Consider the following 22038-nt stretch of genomic DNA (forward strand, 5'->3'; position numbering starts at 1 on the left):
ATTACCCAGGTATAAACAGTGCTATAAGAGAAAAAACTTTAGTGGTTGATTAGTTACTCATTTGTACAAATAACTGTTTTCAAAAATGGTTTACCTATGCCACCTATTCTCAAAACGTGGCTCAGGGACTACTGAGTGGTCCTGAGACCCTTTAGGGGGTCTGAAAATCAAATAAATAGTTTAAAATTTCTCAGTTTTAAATTCTAATACAGTAAATCTAAATAAAACAACCCACGTGGAGCAAACCTCTTTGGGGTCTTTTGACTTCTTGTCCAATCTGTATCTTCAGGTGCTTTGCAGAATAGTCAACCCCCTCTTCTCTGTGACAGCCTATTAAGTACTGGAAGGCAGCTATAATGTCATCCCCTAGTCCTTCTCTATCCTCCAGACCAGAGGTCCCCAACCTTTTGGGCACCAGGGACCAGTTCCACGGAGAGTGGTTTTTCCGTGGACCGGAGGGAGCGTGGTTTTGTGTGCTGCCTCCATCCTGTGGATGGGGCTTTCTTTGTTTGTGCAGACCAGTTGCTGGCATGCTGTGGCCAGGTATTGGTCTACAGACCCTTTATCACCTTTTTTGCTCTTCTTTACACTCTAAGGCCTCAGCATCTTTTTTGTATCGTGATGACCATAACTGGATGCAGTATTCCAAGTGTGTCCTCACTAGTGTAGTATACAGCAGTACTATCACTTCTCATAATCTTGATGCTATCCCTCTGCTGATGCATCCTAGGAGTGCAGTATCTTTTTTGGAAGCTGCAGCACACTTCTGGCTCATACTTAAGTGGTGGTCCACTAGGACACATGGATTTCTTTCACAGTTACTACTGTCAAAAGATACTATCTATTCTGTACTGTATCTGTGCGTTTTATTTTTCCTGCCTAGGTGCAAGGCCTTACTTTTCTCACCATTGAACTGCATCTTGTTGGATAGAGCCCAATACTCAAGTCTGTCAAGTTCCTTCTGACTCTTGAGCCCATCTTCTAAAGTGTTAACAATTCCACTCTCTCCCCCCACCAGCTTGGTTTCATCTGCAAATATAGTGAGGTCCCCTTCTCTCCCCTCCTTTAAATCATTTATGAAGATGTTGAAGAATACTGTGTCTAAGAGAGAGCCATGAGCTACATCACTGCATGCTTTCCTCCATATTTCATTGAAGACTACACATTGAATGTGGTTGAGCAGTCAGCTGCAAATCCATCCATCTAGCAGTGATGCTGTCTAATCCACATTTTTCTATATTATCAACAAGTAGTCTGTGATATAGTCAAATATCCCTTTCTGAAGTCTAAATAAACTATGTCCTGAATGTCCCCAAACCACTAATTTAGTCACTTTGTCAAAAAAGGCAATAAGGTTTGTGTAGCATATTCTGTTTTTAACAAACATGTGCTGGCTTGCTCGTTTCTTGACGCTTGCAATTCTGCTGCTTGATTAACATTTTCAGGATTTTCCCAGGTAGTGATATCAGGCTAACTGGTCTTAATTTCCTGGATACATTTCCCCCCCTTTTTGAATATTGGAACCATATCAGCTCTTTTGTGATACTCTGGCAGTTCCTTGGTGCTCGAGGAGCTTTGTATTTTATGTAGGAGTTTTGTATGGAGTATTTATTCCAGGATAAAAGATTTCAAGAGTTACACAGTCCTTAAGTCATATTACTGTAATGAAAATTTAAATAATGGGCAATTTATGCTGCCTGCTTGTCTTTTAAAGCAGGGGTCCCCAACCCCCGGTCCTTGGACCGGTACTGGGCCGTGGCATGCCAGCAACCGGGCCACACAAACAAGCAAAGCCCCATCCATGGGATGAAGGCAGCACGCGAAACAATGCCCCCTCCAGTCCACAGAAAAACCTTTCTCCACGGAACCAGCGCCTGGTGTCCAAAAAGTTGGGGACCTCTGTTTTAAAGAACTGGGCAACATTACAAGGAATTTTCAAGACACAATTAGGGTACAGCCATAACTCGCTGATATGTAAAAGGAATTTAGAAACACAGAATCATAGAAAACTGTTAGGAAAATATACTCAATGGTCTGTCCTTTTGAGTGTTTTGTTGTTGTTTTAATGATGATGATGATGATGGAAGGGACCTTGGAGATCATCTAATCCGACCTTCTGCTCAAGCAGAAAACCCTATACCATTTCAGACCAATGGCTGTCCAGTCTCTTCTTAAAAACTTCCAGTGTTGGAGCATTCACAGCTTCTGGAAGCAGGTTGTTCCACTGATTAATTGTTCTAACTGTCAGGAAATTTCTCTTTAGTTCTAGGTTGCTTCTGTCTTTGGTTAATATCCATCTGTTGCTTCTTGTCCTGCCTTCAGGTGCTTTGGAGAAGAGCTTGACTCCCTCTTCTATGTGGCAGCCCCTGAGATATTGGAACACTGCTATCATGTCACTCCTCCTCCTTCTCTTCATTAAACTAGACATACCCAATTCCAGCAACCATTCCTTATGTTTTAGCCTCCAGTCCCCTAATCATCTTTGTTGCTCTTCTCTGTACTCTTTCTAAAGTCTCAACATCTTTTTTACATCATGGTGACCGAAACTAGATGCAGTATTCCAAGTGTGGCCTTACCAAGGCATTGTAAAGTGGTATTAATACTTCACGTGATCTTGATTCTATCCCTCTGTTAATGCAGCCTAGCACTGTGTTGGCTTTTTTGGCAGCTGCAACACACTGCTGGCTCGTATTTAAGTGATTTGTCCACTAGGACTCTGAGATCCCTTTCACAGTATTGAGCAAGATACCACCTATACTATACCTGTGCATTTGGTTTTTCTTGCCTAAATGTAGAACCTTACTTTTTTCACCATTGAATTTTATTTTGTTAGATAGTGCCCAGTGTTCAAGTCTGTCCAGATCCTCCTGTATCTTAAGCCTATCTTCTGGAGTGTTGGCTATTTCTGTCAGCTTAGTGTTGTCTGCAAAACTGATGAATTCCCCATCTATTCCCTCACCCAAATCATCGATGAAGATGTTGGAGCACTGGGCCCAGTACAGAGCCCTGGGGCACCCCACTACACACTTCCCCTCAATGTAGATGCAATTCTATTGAGGACTACAGGCTGTTTGTACAGCCGATCAGCCAGTTATCAATCCATCTGGTGGTGATGCTTTCTAACCCAGGGGTCCCCAACCCCCAGTCCGTGGACCAGTACCAGGCTGCGGAATGCCAGCAACCAGCTGCACAAACAAGGAGAGCCCCATCCATAGGATGCAGGCAGCACACAAAACCACACCCCCTCCGGTCCATGGAAAAATCTCTCTCCACCTAACCAGTCCCTGATGCCCAAAAGGTTGGAGAACTCTGGTCTAACCCACATTTTTCTATCTTATGAAGTAGTAGTGTGGTCTACTTTATCAAATGCCTTACTGAAGTCCAAGTATATTATATCCACAGCATTCGTCTGGTCCACTAATTTTGCCACCTGGTCAAAGAATGCATTAAGATTTATCTGGCATGATCTGTTTTTGACAAACCCATGTTGGCCTTTGGTAATGACTTTATTTGCCTCTAGATGTTCACTGAATCGTTGCTTGATTATCTTTTCCAGAATCTTCCCAGGTATTGAGGTCAGGCTGATAAGTCTGTAGTTTCCTGGATCCATTTTTTCCCCTTTTTTGAAGATGGGAACTACATCAGCTTTTTTCCAGTCCTCTAGTAGTTCCTCTAGGTCTTTGAAAGATATAGTCCTCTAGGATCTTTGAAAGATATAGTTCAGTAGTTCTGAAATCACATCTGCCAGTTCCTTCAGAACCTTGGAGTGTACTCCATTTGGTTCTGGTGATTTTATTTTTATTTATTTTATTTTTATTTATTTATTAATTTGATATAGCTTCACTTTGACAGTATTTAGTTGTCAAATAGCATCTGCTGTCTGCTTTGGCAAGATACGGTGTTATTATGCTCTAATAGATCTTAGATCAGAACAAGAGTTTATGTAGGGAAAGACAGAACAACTAATTCTTTTGATCCACTGAGTTTGCATATTTTCTGCAATAAATGATCTGAAAACTTACTGAGTTTTTTAGGTCCAAATATTTTGTGTTCCTGGTAACTGGCATTCCCGACAAGAAAGCTAGGATATCATTGTTTGCCTGTAAATAATACAGATTAGAATATATATATATATATATATATATAACTAAAACATTCAACTTGTACTTAAGGAAAGTAAACACTTCGTTTGAACTAATGCAGTTGGAAACTACACTATTTTCAGTATGTGCTTAGTACTTTTTTTAAAAACTAAACCTGAAGCCTTGAAATGTGTGAAACCAACTGTCAGTTTTATAACTTCTCACAGACAATTTTATTCATTTTTCACATTTCTGAACAACCCATCTCCCTCAAAGAGAACAATACATTTATGGCTTGATTTTTGTAGACTAGAACACATGTAAGGTCATCTGATAAGGTGGACTCAAATCCACAAACGTTTAGGCTTAATTAAAATAATTATCAGCCTTGAAATTGTTCAGAATTTTTTTTTGTTTGGCTGAAACTAATTAAAATTAAAATAACTCTAATTGTTATTGGACTTTCCTATGGCAACAGCTACAGGTAGTCCTCAACTTATAACAGTTCAATTAGTGCTTGTTAGAAGTTACACCACCATTGAAAAAAATGATTTATAACCGTTTTTCACATTTATGACTGCTGCAGCTTCCCCACAGTCATGTGATCAATATTCAGATGCTTGGCAGTTGACTCATATTTATGATGGTTGCCCTATCCTGGTGTCACGGGATTTACCTTTTGTGACCTTCTGACAGCCAAAGTCAATCAGGAAGCCAGATTCACTTAGCAACTGTTTTACTAACTTAACAACAGCAATGATTCAATTAACAACTGTTCCAAGAAAGGCTGTAAAATGGGGCAAAATTCTCTTAACAACTGTCTCACTTAGCAACAGAAACTTTGTGCTCAATTGTGGTCACACTATTTTTACACAGCTTTGGTTGTGACCTATATTGCGGAGTTGAGATGCTTGGCTACTATTAAGCTATTTTTTTTGTCTTCTGGATGGTTAAACATAGAAAGAGGAAAAGAAGGTTTAATAGCATATTTGCCACCATATTTCATAATAAGCAATGTGTTCATTATCCAATATATGGTATTTGCCACTGCTCAGGTTGTCTTAGATGTTTGCTCAATGAATTCCTACAATTGGTACTCAGATCAAATTAAACTGTCAAGTGGTTAATTAAAAAAATCAGATCAGAGAGAATTGGTGCTTTATGGTGTATTTTATCTCATATTTAAAAGACATTTAAAACATAATTTCCTCCATTTCAGTACCCAAATATTTATTAATTCAGTCTTGTCAATAAAAAAAAAGAGTGAAACTATAAGTAGCTCAGAAGGGATAGGTAGCTTTCAAAAATGAAATGTATCACAGTATGTGATTTTAACTAATGTTAGTCTACTTTGTCCACTTTTCACAGTTGAAATGAGAATTCCTCACACTCACTTCATCCAACACCGCACTGCGTTTTGCCCTTTGTCGTTGACGTAGTAAAACAAGACCTGCTATAATATCAGATGGGACTATGTCAAGATCTCGGAAAAATTCAGCAAAGAGATATGCAATTTCAGAGTAAGCATCCTGAAAAAATCCAAAGAGGAAAAGGTGAAAAACTAATCTGCAACAAGCAAGAGATAAGAGCTTGAAATAGTTGTTAGTCTGTTGGATTGCTAAAGACATCATATAAAACCACAATGTAGTTAGCTTTTTTTTTAAAAAAAAAGCATGGTATGTAAGTAAATCCTTTATAACTTATTTTATGTGTGAATTAGGCAACCATTATTGAATAAACAATAATCCTGCCTTGGTATAATGTATAAATGCACTGTTTCTGGATTATCAGTTTCTACACTTTGCTGAATGCATTGCATTAAACTTTACTTCTAAGAAGTTTAAAATAACATACATAACATTACTTCAATTTTTCCTCATGATGTAGTCAAGAAACAATGCTTGAATCCATATATAATGTGGCAAAAGCAAGTCAATAAGATGAACTAATATGAAATACTATGGCCAGATAGATAAACATATAATGTGGTTTGCTTGGTTTTGGCTTAGCATGATATTACCATCCTCTCACCATGAAAGCATTATGTGAATCATGCCAATGTGGCTTGTTCAACAAACCATGTTATATACTAAAGTTATTATGCAAATCAGGTCTGTGACACAACTTGTTGAAGGGCAGGCATTAAGCAAAATAGCGGAGAAGGTATTTGAATTAGGCCTCTCACTTTCTATCCAATACATTATCTACTGTATCATATCTGTCAAAATAACAATAACTGATCTAGGCTAGGATTCTCCCTCCAATCCTTAAGGCAACCAACTTAAGGCCTCTAACCCTAAACTTTGAAAACTCACAGGCAAGGTAATATTAGAGACCAATTTAGAGACCAACATTTCTCATCTCTAGCCTCTGGAATTCAGAGATAATTTTGGGGGGGAGTGGTAGATCAGGTAGCTTCATTTTATACAGCAGTATTTGCTATTAGTGCACCTCTTTCAGGGGTGTCAAACTTGCGACATCACATGATGTGTCGCAACGTATCGCAACTTTTTTTGCCATTGCTGGCAATGGGGTGGGCGCGGTTTTGTTATGATGCATCCGGCCCAAGGGCCGGCAGTTTGACACCCTTGGCCTATTTCTTCTTTAGCAAACACACTATGGCTGAACAAACCTGCACAATTCAATATCATGTATCAGATACCACATATTAAATAGAATGTCTAACAGCTACAAGCAGGCCAAGATTAGATGGTTCTGAGGAACATTATTAATACTTTTACTTTTGCCTAAAGTCAAATATGGAATTTGTTTCAAAGGTTTCATGACTGAAAATAATCTAAATAATTGATTACTCCATTTTAATCATATTTTTGATAATAAAAGATTACTATATATTTTAAAATTAGCCAGCTCAATAGTTTTAGGCCTTTTTTAAAGCTTAGTAATTTTCTTACATTACAAATGACTTCTTTTTTTGCAACTAAGCAAGCATGAACAGCTTATCTGTAAATAAAGGTTTATTTGCACCAATTATGAAAAGCTTTTCTATTCTTACAAGAGCACCACTGGGTCAACATGCATCTGTAGAATATACTGATAGGATACTTGTACCATATTTCCTCTCATCATCACCCATAGTACTCATACTATAATACTATAAAATCCTGACTTATATTTGTTTTTTAATGAAAAGACAGTAGCTGCTTACTGATTGTGAATCTTTTGTTCGTGTGCAGCAGAGGAAAACTTTGAGACGGCGGGTCCAGCTGCTAGCCTGGCCTTCTTCCAAGCGATGCCTTAAAAAAAATCACAGTCAAATGAAACCATCAGATCAAAATGACATCAAGAGCCTAACATCAAGAATATATAAACACTGGAATAATATGGAATGAAATTGTGAACAGTTCTGAATGTCATCTGTCTTAAAGCTTCCACACAATTTTTTGAATAGTGACAGATTTAGAACTCTTTACAATCTATAGTTACTTTCTAAGGTAAAAGTAAAGTCTCCCTCAAATACAGCTCAGGTCCTAGTAATTATGTTCTTTTGCAACAGAAGAGAAATGGTTTCCCATTGTCTTCTTCCAAAGCTTTTTTTGTTTGTTTTTACTTCCTAGTCCAGTTTACAACTGTGGGATTTCCCAGTGGTCTCCCATCCAAATAGCAGCTGAGCCAACTTTGCATAACTTGTTCAGGTTCAGCCAAAGTAGACTAAGTTCTGCCACCTGCTGGAATACAGTTACATTACAGAGATACATAAGTCACCCTAGAAAAAAAATGTCAGAGGAAGGTGGTCACATAGCATCCTCATGTCTGTTTCTTATTTGACTCATTGTTGATTAAATGAGTCTTTATGTTTAAGAGATAAAGGAAACATTTTCCTTTTGTATGCTCTCTTCAAATTGTTCAAGCTTTTTTGTCTTTGTGGATTTCTCAAAATATGTAGCTCTTACTTCAAATACGATCAGTGTCAGTTAGTATTTAATAACAGATGGACTGAGCTCTTACTCTACTTCTCAGTTAATACATTATGAGCATTTTTAAAATGGGAGGTTCTGCTACTTAATTACTCAGTATTTTTCAGCACTCTGTTTAGGTTCTGAACCATATTTTCCAATAAGGACTTCTGCTCAGTTCAAATCTCCAATATAACCTAGGCAATATTACAGAAGTATGATCCTCTATGGATTGTGAAAGAAAACAAAATGATGGAAAATGTTATATTGTATGTTTGGTCACAAACTCTATATTTTTGTGGGGGAAAAATCACACTGTCTAGACTGAATTAATTATAAAAGTTTGCATATCTATTTTAACTTTTTTATTTTAAAAAAATAGAAAATTGCATAGCTGAAAATACCGTTTTGTTGTCAAATACTCCTGGCTTATTCAGTTATGACAAACCAAGAACACATTTTTTTGTGGTTGGAGTGAATGACATATAATGTATTCCATTTATACTTAGATGATCTTGGCTAAACCACTACCTTTTAGTCTAATGTACATGATAGTATAATGTACATGATAGTATAATTGTGAGCAAACAATTGACCTTTAGTAAAAAGAAATATAAATGTTGTAAAATATATTTTTAAAGTATACCTAGAAACCAAAATTGTGCTTACAAGGCCTTTATTATTTACAATTCAAAAAAAGTATCCCCAACATATAAACTGCACTATTTGCTGCCATATTGAATACACTCAATTGTGCTCATCTACATTAAAAACAATAGATTGCAGTTATCTAAATTGGAAATCTATTTTATAAAAACCCTGAATCAACTTCTACAATTACAATTTTCTTACCTCAGGTTATATGTTCTTAGATTACGCTGTCTCCTCTTTGTGGCTCGCAATTTAACAAAAGTCCGTCCTGTTGGATCAAAGACGCACAGGACAGTGATGCAGACACTCAAAATGACCACCCAGTTGCAGACAACCATTCCTAGTGAAATAGAGAAGACAGGTTGTAAGTGGCGGATTTCACTCATTTGTACTTTTTTTCTTAAAGTTTATGTATTCCTTTTTTACTGAGTAATACTCCCTGTTTGATTTTGTTTGACAAGATAAAGATAATTCTTGTATAACACTACTGATATTCTTGAAGATTCTGTAGCATCATAAATATATCACAAAATATATTTAATGAGAGATATCAAGCAAGCCTCAATGAGTAAAAATACTGTGGATAATAATAGTGACCCCAAATAATTACATATGCATTACCACTTTGTTCAGTCTACATCTTCAATCCATCACAGGATCATGGCATAAATGTATATAGATGTATATAGCACTTTTTTTTGGCACCGCCTAGTTAGACATCAAAAATTATATTCTTTTAGTTGTAATACTATTGCTATGCTTATGAATAAATGTACACGAATGTTTTTAGAAAAACTAAATTACAATAGCGAAATACCAAGACTTCAAAAATTATTGTTTAGGACTATGAACAGGTTAAATCTCAATACACTATATGTGATTTTAAATACTTATAAATACTTTTAAATACATACCCAAAGTAACACTCTTGGCAGTAACATCATTGCAGGAACTGTAGTACTGGGTTAACCAAACAATGCCCACAATAGCGTAGACAAATTCAATCACCAAAATTGCTGGAACAATAAGAACAGCATGTACAACGGTATAACAACAACAACAGTAACAACAACTGATTTCACCATATGTCTTAGCAGCAATTCTTAGGCAATGAGAAAAATATCGATTCTGATGTGTCATTCTAAATGTGACGAACTCACTGCAGCCACACCAGAAGAAGTTAAATGATTAGCTTGCTTAGATATTAAATTATAACATCTATCCTATTCTATGGTGCTATATCCTGATTTTTTTCATGGTTTTACCTTAAATTAATATTTCATCTGGTATATTGTATTGCCCACATATACATTTGCTGTTTTATTTAAACTTATATTGTTAAACTTGTATTTGTGTTTCTATGTATAATGTGTTTTATTACTTTTATATATCAGTGATTGCATGACCTTCATCGATGCCATAACTAAATAAAAATAAATGTCATTCTAAAACGTTTTTGGTTTTACCCAGATGAACATGCAATGTAGTTCTCTAGGAGAAAAATATTGAAGAATGATAATGGGGAACCTTAACTATAAAAATGAAAAAGGAAAGCATCCAAAATGTCTTATTTCCTATATCTCTATAGCACATATATATCTACATATATCTGTATGTAGCCATTTTTTTTAAGGCTTGGAGTGAATCACATAATATATTACACACACACTTTTGGGAAGGGTAGATAAGCATCAGATTTTTTTTTACAAATGAAAGCTCATGGTAAGTGAACAGTGGAAATAATGGTGAGTTTGAGAAAGATAATTATAGTATATGTTTATCTTCACAGAATAGTAAACTATATTTACTTATCCTTAAAAGTATCATACTAACATTTGTCTTTTCTGAATACAAGAAATAGAACCCATGCACCACTGTTAAGACATCAGACAATATATATATATATATATATATATATATATATATATATATATATATATATATATATATATATATATATATATATATATATATATATATATATATATATATATAATTAATGGCTGTGAATTTTTTAACAATAAAAATTCATAAATGGGCATTTACCGAAGAAAAATTGATACAAAATTTTATGGAGGCATAAATAGGCATATTTTCCAATTTGGGGAGAAACAGGAGCATGTTTTCCCACATCTACAAAAGTAGTAAAACTTGAAAATAATATTTAACTACAGTAAGGTAAAAGTAAAGGTTCCCCCCACATGTGTGCTAGTCGTTTCCGACTCTAGGGGCCTGTGCTCATCTCCGTTTCCAAGGACGTCTCCGTGGTCATGTGGCCGGCATGACTAGATGCCAAAGGCGCACAAAACGCTGTTACCTTCCTACCGTAGTGGTCCCTATTTTTCTACTTGCATTTTTACGTGCTTTCGAACTGCTAGGTTGGCAGAAACTGGGACGAGTAACAGGCGCTCACTCTGTTACGCAGCACTCGGGATTCAACCTGCCAAACTGCCAACCTTCTGATTGACAAGCTCAGCGTCCTAACCCACTGAGCCACCGCGCCCCTTATTTAACTACAGTAGGCATATCCAGATGCAGACTACTTTTGGTGCCACAACTGAAAATGCCCTTGGATCACTCAGTGTTTGTAAATATGATGAACAGAGATTCGTTTGAGAGCATGACAGCCAGCTGCATCAAGATCGAACATTGATAAAAATCTCTTGGCCACTGTCTCTTACCCAGTCTGACATATAGCACATATTGCATGGAATCCCGGGGTTCTGTGTACAAGATGCTGCCACGCATACTGAGCCAGATGATTGCAACTTCGGCGATCATGCAGCTGAGCAAGATGCCCAGATAACCCCTGCCATGGTCCACCAGATTGAGAGAGCAGGTCTCATTGGGATTGTACGCCAGTCCAAAGAGCACCACAGAAAGGATGATGAACCTGCCGTAAAACAAGCCACATGCTCTAGACAAAGTTTGAGACAATATATACATGACCAAACACTTTTAGCCATATAAGATCAAGAAGCCTAATGATTATTAGTTGTGTTTTGTTTGTTTGTTTGTTTTAAAAAACCTGTTGTCATTTGTTTTGTTTTTATATAAGCTGAGAAAGGAAATATCTCTTTTTTAATTCCTGGGAATAGTTAGTACTATATAAATAACCAAAACTGTTTGCAGTTTATGAAATTAACTGCTGCCAATAAAAGCTTATCCCATAACAAACTTACTAAGATATTGTAGCATGTGTAATATTTTATTCACAGACAAATTATTTTGATATTACTTATGAAATCAAAGTTTCAGTTCCTGAATGGACTGTCAAGTTGATTTTAGTTGATTTTAAGTACAGGTGGTTATGGGATTCTCGGTTAATAGAATATATCACTTCAGCCAATAGCAAAGCTATATTTTATTAATATCACTCATTTATCTGGGTTATGCATTTCTTGTGCTGCTATAAAATGCTGGTGGTTAGCTAAAAACGTGTTTTTTCCCCACCCACATACTGATTTCTGGATAGTGTCCCAGAACACACTTTGTGTTTCTCTGCAATAGAAAGGGGGAAAAAAGGGCTGCCTCAATCCCCTTGAGATTAATCTGTCTCTCCATCATGTAAAGAGACCTGGAAATGGGAAGGACAAAAACCAGCACGTTTCAATTGGGCAGGAGAAAATGTTATCAGGCACACCCTTTTTAAATCCCACATGCAAGTTACAATGTTTCTATCCCAGCATGGTATTTACCATGCTTGCCAACACATGCACTCTCTCTCTTTCACACACACAGACATACAGTGCATCTTAACTGTAATGTATTGGGCTTTGTTTTACTAAGTGTATCACGCGGGTTTGATTGCTGGAAGGTTGCTTAAGCAGGGAAGCTGGCTAACGGCTCCCAGCTCCTCAGACAACCCATCTCCAGTGCCGCCATTGGCTGCTTCTAGGGCGGCAATAGGTTGCTTTAAACCTATTGGCCGTCACCTAGAGGCCTGGGTATAAATAGCTGCATTTGCAGCCCTGTTCCCCAGTTCAGGTCCTACAAGCAAATAAAGAATGTTTCTGACTGAACTCATTCGCCTCGTCTCTTCACTCGAGCAAAGAACCCAGTACACAACATTAACTATTACAGGCTCTTAAATGTCATAAATTTGTTTGCTCATGAGGAACAAGATGAAGACGACACATAAATGCAATTACCACCAACTATCATTTTGTCTATGAACAGCAGTTTGGATAACCGACATTAGGCTAGCAAGTACTAATTTGTTTTATATTAGAATCTTGAAATCTCACAACAGGAAACACAATCTCACAGCAAAAGAATTCTGAGGTCAGATATTAATATTAGGTATCAGAACTGAGGAGAGGTTATTAACCTTTCACATAAAAGAAGCCTTTCTTCCTGTCTGTTAAATCTCTGGTTGGGAGTGTCTGTCAGACTGTCCATCCATCCAACCAACCCAATGCGTATCTTCATCTCCTTTCTCACTTCCATCAACTTCTTGTAACATTTTGTATAACAAAAAGATCTGGAGATCTCAAAAATGTGTTTATATTTTTGTATATATTTACTTCTAATAAAGATAACACCAATGTAGATATTGATTTTTTTCCCTTAGGAATTAAGTACGACTCACTTTAATTACAAAAATATTAATGGGCTGATATGGAAGAACTGCATTTGCCTCAAATATGGTTTTGAGCTTTCAAAATGTAGTTTGATCCTAGAAGCCCTGCCTTTAATAATTTCTTACTGGATGCCAAAATGGTTAAGCTTTCTCATTGGTAGTATCTACACAGAAACCCCTCAAACCAATTCTATCTTTTCTTTTGACACTGATAGTATGATTGGATTGGATTTATATCATATCAGTTATTATCTATTACAACGATGGGTATCATTACTGTGGCTCCCTTTCTCTTTAATAATTCTGTTGTTTTTCAATTCTTTTTAGCTGAATTAAGAATAATCTGGATATTCCAACAACTTCCCTGAAGGCCTTACAGAACCATAGCAGTGGAACAAAAAATTTAAAAAAGAATTATTTGAGCCTGAACTCTTCTACGTGCACAGATCCACTTCCATACTGCTTTGTATATATGAACTTTAGCAGAATATTTTAAATTGCAACATAGTATTAATTCCTGGACATAAAAATTACAAAACAAATATCAATGACTTATTACCTAACAACAGAAGCCTTCCTCTTAAGCATATTTTCACTTACCAAGTTGTATGAAGAAGAAAGAGAAAAATGGCGGGCAAAACAAGATCATCACTTCCCACAGACCAGCGACGACGGAACACCACAATGCCTGGCATGGCTAGTGGGCCTGAAAAGGGTCACCGGGCGCAATATTAACTTTCTGTAAATTGACGACAAAATCAATATCGTTACTACAAATTTTCTACAAAAGATATTGTCTAGACCAGGGGTAGGCAACCTTGGCTCTTTTATGACTCATGGACTTCAACTCCCAGAATTCCTGAGCCAGCATAGCTGAGTTTTTCTGAGGCAGAGCTGGCTCAGGAATTCTGGGAGTTGAAGTCCATGAGTCATAAAAGAGCCAAGGTTGCCTACCCCTGGTCTAGACACATTGCTTTTTAAAATTCTATGTTTGTTAAAAGTCTTCAAAGAATCAATTGTAGCTCTTTAAACTCATAACACATTTTTATGAGACGTTAGAATATTTAAATTGAATTAATAGTGTTTAGGTTACTTCTTTAGAATAATCAGATTCAGTGAATTAGTCACAAAAATGGAACTTTACACCACAAGTGTAAAACTGGTTTCTTTTTATTTTAAAATATGCTAACATGACAGAAAATGGGCTTTTTAATATATTTTATCCCTCAGAGACGTTTAGTAGATGTTGGGCTTGGTGTCCTTGCTTTTGGAGATCAGCAGAAGATTGCCTAACTGACGTGATTTGGGCTTGTCTTTAGTATTGGATGTTAACATTTCTTTTTTGTAAAAATGAATCTATTTTTGTTGGTTATAGTCACCTATTTTGAAAGTTTGAAATTCAGTGTTTGAATTAGGTTTTGTTTTGGGGCTTTGGTTTCTGTAAAAAGGAAAGGAATAGGACTATTAATAATTTAGTTTGTTTTGGTTTCTTTTTTAAAAAAATAACTCACATTGTTATCACAATTTATGGGCATAAGGAAAAACAAAAGCACACACACAATCACACAGTCATTTGATTGGTTTGATTTAATAAAATATAAAAATTACATTAGATCTAGGGATGTACCAAAATGAATTAATATCTACAGTAATCTACAAACAAGCAGTTGTCACCACAAAGGGAAATGTACAAAAAATACCACAACCTCTATTTTGTACAATGTATAATTGCATAAAAATTGTTTGCAGCATTATAATATCATTTCCATTATTCCATAAAACTCTGAAGGATCTGCATCTGATTTTACTATGAAGCATTTTTTCTGATTACTAGATGATAAACTTTTTTAAAAAAAATTAGCTCCTGTTCAGGTAAGAAGGCAGGGCAAAACAGAATTACATTCCTGATTCTAGAGAAAATTCCCTTTAGTCATACAAATTAACTTCAGCTATATAGACTACATTGTATTTCCTATAACCAATAAATAAATCCATATAATGAGACATAAAGGAAAAAGATTTAATCTGGATTACAGATATGCTACCTCACTGGATACTGTTGAATTATCTCTCCAGACAAGAATATTTCATGGTTCACTTCAACTTGATCACCAGAAAAATAGAGCCCACAGAAATTAGCTACTGGGTTTAACATCTTCCAGCCTAGAGCATTCTGCAGGATTGTGTAGCGAAGGCCACATCTGCAGAGGCAAATTGTGTATCTTGTAATGTCAATAAATGTGGAAGAGCTAATTCAATTATCTACATGCAGAAGTCTCTCAGAGCTAATGCTATTTTGAGGTTTGCTCATGTTACTATTCCTCTGAAAGGTCATGATCCCCCTAGGGAATCAGATGCCACATGCAGAGTGAGCCAAAAGATACATTCTCTAGCCACCAATTTTCCAGATTTGCAAGAAGAGGGCAATTATTGAAATTCCAGTGTATGTTCAGATAAATTGGAAGTAGCTGGCACACATCCAGTTTGTGCCATGTATACAATGGGTTTGGGAGCAAAAATAAACATAATTTCTTATGGCCACTAAAAGGTCAGATTTACCCTAGATTTTTTTTTTGGCCTTGGTGGATGACATAAAAATCTTCCCTTAGTGTGTGTGTGTGTGTGTGTGTGTGTGTGTCTACACACACACACACACACACACACACACACACACACAAACACTGGAATTTGTCTCCAGTGAATAAGCTCTCATTGTTTGTGTGTGTGTGTGTGTGTGTGTGTGTCTGTACTTTTGGTTCATATTCCGGGAAAAGAGATTTTGTAAGCAAGGGATGGATAGCAGAAACCTTTAACACAGGAATCCATATGGGTGTTCGACTCAAAAATGCAGAAAGAAACCCAGGTTTCAAACTGTGAGACTAACATACATCAAGGGCAGGATTCCTGGAGAAGTTCTTGCATGTATCACTTTTTGATCTCTGTAAGAAATCTATTTATCTAACCTTCTTAAGTCGGCTTTGGCAATACAGACCAGGGACACAATTTTAACTATATCTAATATAGCACCTTGATAATGTCCAAACTATATCAAATAGATTTGATCTCTTGTATAAAGAGTGGGGTCTTTTTTGTTCCTTTAGTCAGTGTAGGCCATGGGGATCAAACTCTCTGCATCACGTGACGTGTCGCCACTTTTTTTGCATTGCTGGAGCTGGGGTGGGCGCGGCCTCCATATGATGCAACTGGCTTGTGGGCCGGCACTTTGACACCCCTGGTGTAGACTAACTAATTAGCCAAGGTTTCACAGCTGGCTTTGTGCCTAAAAAAGGACTAGAACTCAGTCTCCAGATTTCCAGCCTGAGGCCTTAAGCACTATGCCAAATACCCTTTCCATGCAAAGGCTACCTTCAAGAAAATAAAGGAAATAAACATTTATCCAAAACAATTTAATTAATAAAATCACCCCATTCTTAACTCATTTCAAAAAGCAATGTGATGCATCCACCCAACATAATACATGTAGTCCTTCTTTAACAACTACAATTGGGACCAGCAACTTGGTAGCTAAAGGAAGCAACTACTAAGTAAAAAATCATATGACATGACTGTATTAATGTATTTACTTTAGCTTTGCTTTGCTTTATAATGTCAAAAAGATATGGCCCCAAACAGCTGGGGAATGCAAATAGTGGGGAAGATTTCTGGGATTTGATTCACAAGGAAGTCTGGATAAAAATCTTATAGCCCTTTTCTTCCATTTCCCTGTACTTTGGAATGATCACCCCAAGACTGGAATCATTAAAAAGAAAAGAATTGATTTATATTTATATTCACTGGAGAGGAAGGGATTACAAGAGTGTAAGCAGGCAACAAGGTGAAAATACACAGAAAGGGATGTTAGCGCCAGCTGTTTCCCTAACATGCAGGTGGATGCAGCTGCAAGCTACTTAGAAGACAAAAAAAAAGCTTTTAGTGTGAAACTGACTAGGGCCTTGTCTGTCAGGTAGCAGTTGTAGCTGGTGCCGAGTTCTAATCAACTAATTAGGTCACAGAGCTATTGGCAGGGGTGTCAAACTGCTGGCCCGTGGGCTGGTTGCATTATGCGGAGGCTGCGCCCATCCCAGGTCCGGCAATGCAAAAAAAGTCATGATATGTCGCGACACGTCATGTGACGCAGCAAGTCTGACACCCGTACCTTATGGTTAGCACTTTTTAGGGATGTACTGTGCTGTAGAAAAAAAAACCAGCTCAAGAAGAAGAGACGAAAATGGGTCACGTGCTAACTGAGCATACTGGTGAACTCGTAATTGATAGTGAGATAGTGCCAAGATAGCAAATGTGGGCATTGGTCATAAAGTTACTTTTTCATCACCATCGTAATTGCATCTGGTCACTGTCCAAAGCACTAACCAGAGCACCAGTATCCATTTAACTAGTAACAAATCCCAGACTAAATTAACTGCATTTTGGATTTTGATGGAGTCTGAATCTAATCCATAAATCCAATAATGGCATATATCATCTTATTACTGTGTACAGGATACAATTTGTCAGTGAATGTTAAGTACCAGGACCACCTGTGAAGTCCAAATTAAATGTGCCTATGCACAGCAATTTACTCAATCATTAAAGCTATCTAAAAGTCAATGGAATTCAAGAGGGATTGGACTTACTTCATTTGTGGCTATGGCTAGGCTGATTCCTCTTTTGATTCCACCCACGAGTTCTGCCACTCCTTCCCCTACAGTGAATTAGTAAGTAAAATGTCCCATTTTTCAGCTATGAGTTGGGCTATCTATAAAAAATGTAAGCTTTTGCTAGGGAAGGTACAATTATTTTAAGTTTCACAATGCATATATTCCCCTTGATTTCACAAAGACTTCCATTCACTGAATATACAAACATTGCCTGAGAGGTTAAGATAACCTGTTCTCAGTAAATTATCATGTTTTCTTTTTATAGTAACAATAACTGATATATTGTTAAACTTTAGTTATGCATGGAATGTCACAAACCATTTATATTGATTCATATATAATTACATTCAAAGAAAAATATATAGTAAATGTGTAAGAGAGAAAAGAGAAAGGAAAGGAAAAAATAAGATAGAAAAAAGAAAGAGAAAACAAAAGGACAAAACATGAAAAGAAATATTAAGAAATGGTTTATGATTTGGCAGTTAAGAGATGAAATTCTAATTGAACATCTCTTATCAAATTCTAATCAAATCTCTCTAAGATTACATCATAATTCCTTTCTTTCTATAACCTATTTCTAATCATCAAAAATGTGAGTCACGAAATTATTTTCTTTTTTTACACAAAAAGTCCATAAGGGGTTCATATTTTTTTCCCTTTCAAATAATTGAGCTAAGATGTGCCTCAGCAATTTCCATAGGACCCAGCCAATCAGCGTTTAACTTCAAAAAGTTTGGCTATAAACTCCAGGGCCAAGAGGGAATAACCTGTCCATGGCAAGGCACTAATGTTAACTCATCCCAGGCCTAGGTTACTTTTCCACTGCCCTAAGACAAAAGTCACGTCCAATGTGTGATTATGATGTAGGCCATCAATAAGTTAAATGGATCAAGTCAATGGTTGCCATGGCAGCCATGAACTTTCAATCCACAGGCCCGAATAATAATAATAATAATAATAATAATAATAATAATAATAATAATAATAATAATAATAATAATAATAATAAATAATAATAATAATAATAATAATAATAATAATAATAATAATAATAATAATAATTTTATTTGTATACCGCCCTTCTCCCGAAGGACTCAGGGCGGTGAACAGGGCAAACATATAAAATACAAAGATACAAAAGTTTAAAAAGAATTAAACACAATGCCCAAGCTAAAACAATAAATAGTTATATTAAAAACAACAATAAAATCCCAACCCATCCCCCATCAGGCCAGGCCAGCTTGTTCGAACAAGTGAGTCTTCAGATCACGTCGGAAAGAGCGAAGGTCGGGTGCCATCCGGAGCTCGACCGGCAACTGATTCCATAAATCCGGGGCGCCCACAGAGAAGGACCTCCCCCTGGGGGCCACCAGCCGACATTCTCTGACTGGAGGCACCCTGAGGAGGCCCTCTCTGTGGGAACGCACAGGGCAGAGGGAAGTTGATGCCGGCAGCAGGTGATCCCTGAGGTACTCCGGACCCATGCCATGTAGGGCCTTGAACACCATTACCAGTACCTTGAATCTCACTCGGAAGACAACTGGGAGCCAATGCAGCTCACGGAGCAGAGGTGTAACATGGGAGTATCGGGAGACTCCCAACACAACTCTCGCGGCTGCATTCTGTACCAGTTGGAGCCTCCGAGTGGTCCTCAAGGGCAGCCCCATGTAGAAAGCGTTGCAGTAGTCTAAACGAGAGGTCACGAGCGCATGAGTGACCGTACACAGGGCATCCCGGTCTAGATAGGGCCGCAACTGAAGAAGGAGAAGGAAATCCTCCAGCACCATTAGTCTGGCTAGATCCACTGGCAACTCAGCCACAGAGTCAAGGAGTCCAACCTGGCCACCGCTAGGTATGGAGGAAGGCAAGCAATAAGGCCAAATGACCCCTATAGCTCAATGCCACAAAAAGGGTCTCCCATTTGGCTATGTCTGGCCACCAGACACTTTTGGTTAACAGCAGCCACACCTACCTCTGCCCTGGAATTGCAGCTGGTACCACACTTAAAATCCAAGAGGGTACGTTTTTGAAAGAGAAAGATTCCTCCTCTGCATCCAAGCAAATTCCATATACAGTAGTGGCCAAAACTGTGGAAACCTTTTCGGAAAAATGTACAGTAGAAATGCCACCTTTGGTTAAGTTTCCACCAATTTTTCTTCTAATTTCTTTATAACTGTATTCTTATTCACTTAATAATACTATTTTACATCGCTTTCTGGGCAACCACTCAACTCTGCACCATTACTTTAATTTTACATTTTACAAGCTCACTAAATGAAAGGGGGGGGGGGGGAAAACCCAACCAACTTGATAGGGATCACATAACACACTGACAAATGTCCTCCTCTCAGCTTCAATACATGACATCAGTAACTTAATCCTACTGATCTGATTGGCTCATTGCCAAAACAAGATGACACCCGATTGGCTCTCTAAACACTCATGCTCATTGGCTACAATCAGTTGAAGGAAAAGCTACCAGATATCAACCTAAGCAAGTTGTGCTTCCTTTTTCTGGTTATTTGGCTATAACTTTTCACAGAATACAGTACAGATAATTGAACAAACTTTGTTGCATTACATTCTTGATTAAATTATCATTCCATTGCTATATAATTTTATGGTACTACTAAAAAAAGGTGGTGTTATTAGCCATCAAACCTCAAAAATACACTTTTCCCAAAAGGTTTCCACAATTTTGGCCACTACTGTACACTAAGCTGGCCCCCTTGTCCATGATCAGATCATGGATGAGGTGAGCTTTGTTGGAGGCTGACGTGACATTAAGCAGCAGCAGTTCTGGAGACTAGGTTTTGGGACAGAGTGCAGAAGGATGGAATATACCACATATTAATATCACCACTTCACTGCTGTCCACCACTCCATCCCTTGATGGTCTCTTCCACCCCACTCTAATGGTTCCATCATAATCTTATCAAACCACTCATATCTCACATGAGAGCAAGAAGCCAGCACAGCCTCACCATATCCCCAATTCCAAAACAGTCTCAACCGGCAAATCTCCCAGACGTTCTTTTTCATTCTGTCTTTAAATTTTATTGCTCCAGTTCCCACCATGAAAGATAGCATGTATTTTTTTTCCTTTCTATTATGCTAAAAATCAAGATACTCATTTTTCATGCTCTTTATTTTATAAGCATATAAGATACTCATTTTTACTGGTAATTACTAGAAATAAGTAGTTGTAATCTTTCACTTGTCTTGAATTTTGTCTTGAATCACATACCATTTTCAGCATTACATACCATGTCCAGCAGTGACAACATATGGTGATTAAAAGAGCCAAGAATAATTCATTTTAACAGCTAACCTGATATTATTTTCTTCTTACCAAAATTGTGTTCTCTATATGACTAACTTTTGAATCTAGTTATGCCCAAACTAGTACTTCTACTATGCAAGTGAAGAATAAGAATAATTCCATGTGACTATGAAGTAGTATTTGATTTTCTTAGAGATCTTGTTTAATGACCACAGTTGGGACCAGCAACATTACTAAGCAAAGCAGTTTCTAAGTGGGAAATCATATGACTGCAACTGTGCTTTCCAGCTCAAAACTGGTAAGACTTATCAGTTTCATACCTTTGGCTTTTGTTTGCTTCCTAACTAATCCCATGTGCCAGTGCTGGGATAATTAACAAGGAAATTACTGTTTGTATTTACATTCACTGTGAAGAGGGAGGGGGAGAAGAAACGGGTCAGACATTGGAGAAATTGCTTATTCCTTCTCACACCCTTGCAGAATGGAGAGAGAGATTGGACTGCTGGCATGGTGCACATTGCTTTTTATGTGTATTCACCACTGTGTGCTTGCTTACTCTCTTGTAATCCCTTCCTTTCCAATCCCTCTGTTCTGCAAGAAGGGAAAACAGGAGAAAAAAAACTAGTCGGGCATAGGATAATGCATACTGATGAATGCAATGGAGATAACATGACTGAGGACAGCAACACTAACTTTGAATGGCCACTATATGAGGCAATTGTTAAGTGAGAATTACTTGTAAAAGCCAGGTAAATATTAATTGAAAGGAGCACACCATTAAACAAAACAAATCATTCATATTTTGAATATGGGAGGGCCTACAATTATGAACACAATAAAAAGGGTTAAGATAAGTTAGGTAACT

The 22038-nt window shown here is 37.2% G+C and overlaps 1 protein-coding gene across 9 annotated transcripts in view; it reads right to left on the reverse strand.

Moving 5' to 3' along the window:
- The window catches only part of DAGLA (diacylglycerol lipase alpha), a 130471-nt gene that overhangs the window by 24985 nt on the left and 83448 nt on the right, over positions 1-22038 (reverse strand). For 5 of the 9 annotated variants that reach the window (XM_083348352.1, XM_083348350.1, XM_083348354.1 and 2 more), the window contains exons 3-9: positions 13833-13938; positions 11332-11543; positions 9565-9666; positions 8852-8990; positions 7252-7339; positions 5477-5611; positions 4023-4100 (exon numbers count right to left, since the gene is read on the reverse strand). In XM_083348352.1, coding sequence (XP_083204478.1) covers positions 4023-4100; positions 5477-5611; positions 7252-7339; positions 8852-8990; positions 9565-9666; positions 11332-11543; positions 13833-13938 — 860 coding nt within the window. Of the gene's footprint in view, positions 1-4022; positions 4101-5476; positions 5612-7251; positions 7340-8851; positions 8991-9564; positions 9667-11331; positions 11544-13832; positions 13972-17866; positions 17935-22038 lie in introns of all 9 variants that reach the window. The other 4 variants (XM_083348355.1, XM_083348356.1, XM_083348357.1 and 1 more) reach the window with 2 other exon arrangements.

The sequence above is a fragment of the Vipera ursinii genome (genome assembly GCF_947247035.1).
Source record: "Vipera ursinii genome assembly, chromosome: 1".
Classification (NCBI taxonomy): domain Eukaryota; kingdom Metazoa; phylum Chordata; class Lepidosauria; order Squamata; family Viperidae; genus Vipera; species Vipera ursinii.